This window comes from Apostichopus japonicus, chromosome 8 (assembly GCF_037975245.1).
Source record: "Apostichopus japonicus isolate 1M-3 chromosome 8, ASM3797524v1, whole genome shotgun sequence".
In the NCBI taxonomy this organism is placed as follows: Eukaryota; Metazoa; Echinodermata; class Holothuroidea; order Aspidochirotida; family Stichopodidae; genus Apostichopus; species Apostichopus japonicus.
In genome coordinates, this window is record NC_092568.1 from 24,966,165 (window position 1) to 24,971,551 (window position 5,387).

General features: G+C 38.4%; 1 protein-coding gene across 1 annotated transcript; it reads right to left on the minus strand.

Annotated features, from left to right (window-relative positions):
* Nucleotides 1-2,994: 2,994 nt before the first annotated feature.
* Nucleotides 2,995-4,896, minus strand: LOC139971249 (fatty acid-binding protein, muscle-like). The gene has a single exon (XM_071977550.1). It carries the CDS (start codon nucleotides 4,468-4,470, stop codon nucleotides 4,057-4,059), a length of 414 nt encoding a protein of 137 aa, XP_071833651.1. The 5' UTR covers nucleotides 4,471-4,896; the 3' UTR covers nucleotides 2,995-4,056.
* Nucleotides 4,897-5,387: the final 491 nt, after the last annotated feature.

Genomic DNA, 5,387 nt, shown 5'->3' on the forward strand with positions numbered 1-5,387 from the left:
ACTTGTACTGTATTTAATATATAACCAATCTGCAAGTGGATAGCTGCACTGAGTCAGGTTTTATACGGATGACGACGGTATGACTAGTCATTTATCACCGACTTGCGTTTATTTAATTATGTCTTTCAGATGATACATACCCAACTTTACATTTAGCTGTCAAAGAAGGCCGTTCCTATCAAAGCAAACATTTTGACAGAAGGTATACGATCGAGGAATGACCGAGAACTAGTCACCGATTTAGTTTAAGTGGTGAGAGGATCTGGAGATTGTCGAGCATGAGTGTAAATTGGTCACAAAATATGTTCATGTTCTGATATGTAATCACAAGGTTTGCCTCTTTTAAATATGCATCTAATTTGTATTTGCTGCAATCTTATACTGTACAATATATATACCCAAACTAACCAAGGGGAAACAAAATTGTATACGTGGTCTCCTGATATTTAGTTAACGTTAATTCACAAACCGTCGTGCCATGGTTGACGAAATTAGGCATTAAATTCAGTTGTTTGCGACTCAAGGACTACAAAAAACAGTACAATTAATATTTGTGGGACACACAAAAAAATCTTGTACTACTGAGTGACTGATAGTTCGCCAACTAGAGGGCGCAAACAACTTCAACTAGCTGATCTCATCTAGACTGCGCAGAGCGACGTATACGACTTTGTGTGAACATTTATAGTGCTTAAAATGAAAGGCCGTACAGCACTACATGCATAATGCAGGTTTTAACATTACCACAATGAAAAAGTTAATATGTTAAAGGCATTGAAGACTCGCCCCAAACCGCGCTCTGAAAAAGTTAACTTTCCGTTGCTTGCAAATGACGTTTTCTTCATGTCGCTACAAAATGCAGACAGTAATGAAACGTGATATCTTGTTATCTAGACCCGAGATGTCCACGCTGCTATGTACACTATGTTGTGGGTATTAACCGTAGCTGTATGTGTTGACTGTATACTAGTGTCAAATTACCGACGGTAGCAAAATGTGTGTGTATTTTCTGGGATCGATGGTGGTGTCTAATACTTCTGTTACACCTCATTCGAAACTAGGTCAGAGTACCGGCATGAGACGTTTCTTTGTGCGCGAGTCTTCACACCCTTTCAGGTGCTGTACCTGTGTAGGCCCATTAGCTTTTATGAAACCGGTAAACGTTTCTCATACATTATGATGCATTACGCAATGATAACATCAACTCGATACGGAAGGGGGCATTTGGTTCATCGGTTGGTTACAATGTCGTATGGTAGGTTGCTTCGTGTTCCAACATTTTCTCCAGTTTCGCATATACAGGGAAATGGTGATCGAAACATAATACATTTATATGCCTAAATTGTATTGTCTCCCAGCACCGGCAAGGATACGTCTTAGATCCTTCGAGACCAAGTCTATACCTGTAATAGCCAACCTTGTCTGATCACCGTGGCAACGCCTTATAATGTCACGTGATGTATGATGTGCAGTCTACGATCACTGTGCGTGCACCAGTAAACTATCGTTCACCCAACGTTCATTTTCATTATTAGTGGCTACGATGTTTAACTTCTTCTCAAGTTTACGCTGATGACAGAAACGTCGGATTTTCCTTCTTCTTTTTTCTCTCCTTCATTCGTCTTTTTTTGTATAAACAAACCTGTCATGAAGCGTTTCTTAGACCTCTGAGAGAGACGTTATTGATCATGAAACGGAGGAAATTAAATGCTGCCAACCATAAATTATGACTCATGTCACTGTAGAGAATGTGTAAGCTGTATATATGTTTATACCGGCTATATATATAAATGTATGCTAGACTGATCATAGCGACAGGTAAATGCTGGCAAATAACAAAAACTCACCATGGGTGGCCATTTCTACATTCTATTTGGTAAACCTGTGTTGCACGGCAACGCTTGATTGTCAGTTAGGCAGGTCTGCGTGTGTGAGTTCAAAGAAACAGCCTGTATACGCCAATATATAACACAGGATGAATTGGGGTGTATGTCGAATAGACCAAATCTATGTGTACTTAGTCAAAACGATATTTGAAAATATTCTCTTCTTTTGTTCAAGAATTTCATGACTTAATCTATACTGATCTTCCGCAGTTATGGAGTGATTCTTCAATTTGACACCTCAACAGTTATCAGGCTATATATACTATGGGTGTTTAATACATCGGTACATTTAGTGGTCAGTAAAGCTAGCCAGCTTAATTAGTATATGAACCCACAAGGGCTATACCCCACCTCCCGCCCCCTCCTCGCACCTACCCGGTACCTCCCTTCCTGAGTAGAAAGCTTATTATTTGTTTTTAAGGACTCAGTTGCGGTTGGCTGTATTTAAATCCAAGTTTAATGTCTAATGTGTAAAGTGATAACGACTTATGTAAGAAAACTTCCCTATATGTAAGTGCATAGCAGGTTTATTACATGTATTCCCTACAACAGTGCATGTCATGTGTTACGAAGTTAGTTAAATCCTATAAAGATATGTGTTATGGTTGGCTAAAACACCCGTATTCCTGGAAACTCCCGCATTCATGACAACTTTAAAGTGATTAGCTACATTTGATTGCCACTGAAAGCCTTACGTTTGCGATGCAGCGTCCTGGGCGTATGGGGTCAAGCAAATATCCTAACTAATCTCCGTGATTTCCTTAGATACGCAAAATGAAATGAAATCTATACAAAAAATTATGTGCTGCATGTACTTGTAATAATTGACCTGACCTGGAACTTACGTCACACAAACTTGAGTCATGAAACAGTTTATTCTTTCTGGATTGCTGCTCCTCATCAGAATTCGTCTATGTTGACTGCATTGCTTCCATGTACCCATTAACACAGTTTTAGGTAACCGATCGATTATATACAGTATACCCCAAAAAACGCATGAGCAACCCAAATATGTATAAGTGGGATCATACAACAACTGAATAGAGTTGTATGAAATGTACGTAATGAGAAATCAAACGTAATGAGAAATCAAATAGGCCATCAAATATACGGTTGTTGGTGCACGAGTCTACATATAAAGTAGACAACGCATAATACTATATTTGAAATGATTAATCAGGCGCTGGGCTATTATTTATTACGCTATGGTTTAACAAACAGTCATATTAATTCTGCAAATATGAAAACTAATAGAAAAAGAGATACATCTAATATTTGATAATAATAAAACATCGTAGAAAAGCTGCGAATCAAATGACATTGTTCATTTCCGAATAAAGTTTACATGGATGAACGAGTCCACAAGAAAGCCCGTGGTGACAGGTAAAAAACTACGAACATTTTGAGCAAGCTGACAGCGGCAGTCAAAACGAGGAAATATCACATGACAGCGAAAACAAACATTTTCTTCAGTTCAAATGAATCTTCACAAAAAGATTGTTACTACAAACAGCAGATTCACAGATATTTAAGTAAAACAATAAATTTTATTAAAGCTGCATATTTTCGATGATTAATGTTTTGTAATTTATTGTCCTGGCAAATTCTGATTCGAGAAGAGCCGTTGACGTCATCCTGGTTAACCGCGTGACAGTCTGTCTGTCTTTGAAATGTCCACCGACGACCGTTGAATAAATAAAAGACGACCACAAACGGGACTACATGCATAGAGACTTGTGGAAAGTCTTTGCTGTTGTTTAGAGTAGTAACACGTGCCTTTGCTTGTCTGTAACTAACACGCGCAAACATACTATCTAGGTACATGTAATCTTTACATGAAACTAATTTAATTATTATGTCGATAGTGTTTGATAATTCACGAGTGTCAAGGGTTAATACTGACCGAATTTGTTCTGCTTCATGAATACGCCGCTGCTCCTCCGGGGTGAATAACGGGCCTGTACTCGTTGCATGCCTGGCAGACCAATAATGAACTAACTGACTCCAGGCTCTTAAATATAACAATTCACAGAAAATCACACATAGGCCTGACCATCACCAAATAAAAGAGTAAATAAGCCAGCATCGTTCTGTAAAAGAAGGTAAGGCTGCTGAATAACGAATTCTATATACTAAATAACACTAAATGGTTTATAACTTCAATCCTTCTTCATTTCAACCGTTTGAACACTCTCTTGCAACAAGCGCTTCCCTTGTTCAAAGTCATCACCATTTCATTTCCAACCAATTCCCTGGTAACCACGTGAGGAGGGTCAGACACATCCTTTTCTCTAAAGTGTAACTTGTCATCTCCATCTTGTTCCACGATAGTCATTTGTTTGTCTCCGTTTGGAATCATGTCTTCGAAAGGCTCTCCCAGTGTGAACTTTTGCACGTGTGTCATCACCACCGGTACATTCATCGTTATGATATACTGGTCATCGCTCGGTTGTTCGATCTCGCACGTCGGATTAGGAAATATTAACGCCGCTTTCCGTATCAGAACCGAAACGCCTATCGCTTTCATGTAGTCCTCAAAATTCTCGCTACGATCCAGTTTCCACTTGCCTACGAGTTTAGCCATCCTCTTTCCCAAAACTTTAAGAAAATTTGTGTGTAAAGATGATAAAAAACTGAACAGTTCCACTAATCAAATCTCTCTGTGACAGATAGAGATTTTTGTCTCGACACTGTAGGGCAACGGTAGCCGGTATCTACCTATCTTGTCAATATTGCAAACATCAAATATCTATATTATTTTTCACAAGTGCCAGATAAGTTCCGTGAACTGTCAATTGAACGAACGTCTTCTATTAATTTTTGACTTTCTCACGTCAGAGTTTTCCAAACCGAAGTCACTTCACTTCATGAACGAACGAGACAGTAACCAAATTCCTTCACAAATGCGTAATTTGTATTGACTGGAAGGCAATTGTGTCTGCAACCCTTCCGTTCGACTCTCAAGGCTATTATGAGTATATGAACCATCTCGTCCCGTGAACTTTATCTGTGCCGTGTCGCTTCCATACATACCCCGGTCACCGTTATAGTCTGAGTAATTGCGCCGTCTGAAATCATGGCGACAGATCAATGGGGGAAAAAGATCATTAAAAACTATATAGAATGGAATAAAAATCACGAAAGAATATAACAAAGATAAATAGAAAAGGGTGAATAATTTGCGAGTATTAAGAAGAAGGTTTAAGCGTATTAGTAAATCTATTCTGCAATATATTATATGTGACCTATTCTGAGTACTATAAGGATCAACTCAGTTGTTGTCACTATTTTTTTTTTGTATTTTATATACTTCTGTTGAAAAGTTCGTCGCTTGAGTGGTATTTTTTTTCTTTGTCATCTGTGTTTAAAATTGATAAAGACTAAGCTAATATGTAAGTAGTTTGCATACCTTAACGCCACCGTCTATTGTCAGGATTGCTATACCCGATTAAAGGTCTGTTCTGCTCTGATTGAAAACAAAGACTTCACCTAATTGTATGT

What these genes read in the sequence shown, in the direction of transcription:
- LOC139971249 (XM_071977550.1), bottom strand. Translation starts at nt 4,470, where the DNA reads ATGGCTAAACTCGTAGGCAAGTGGAAACTGGATCGTAGCGAGAATTTT.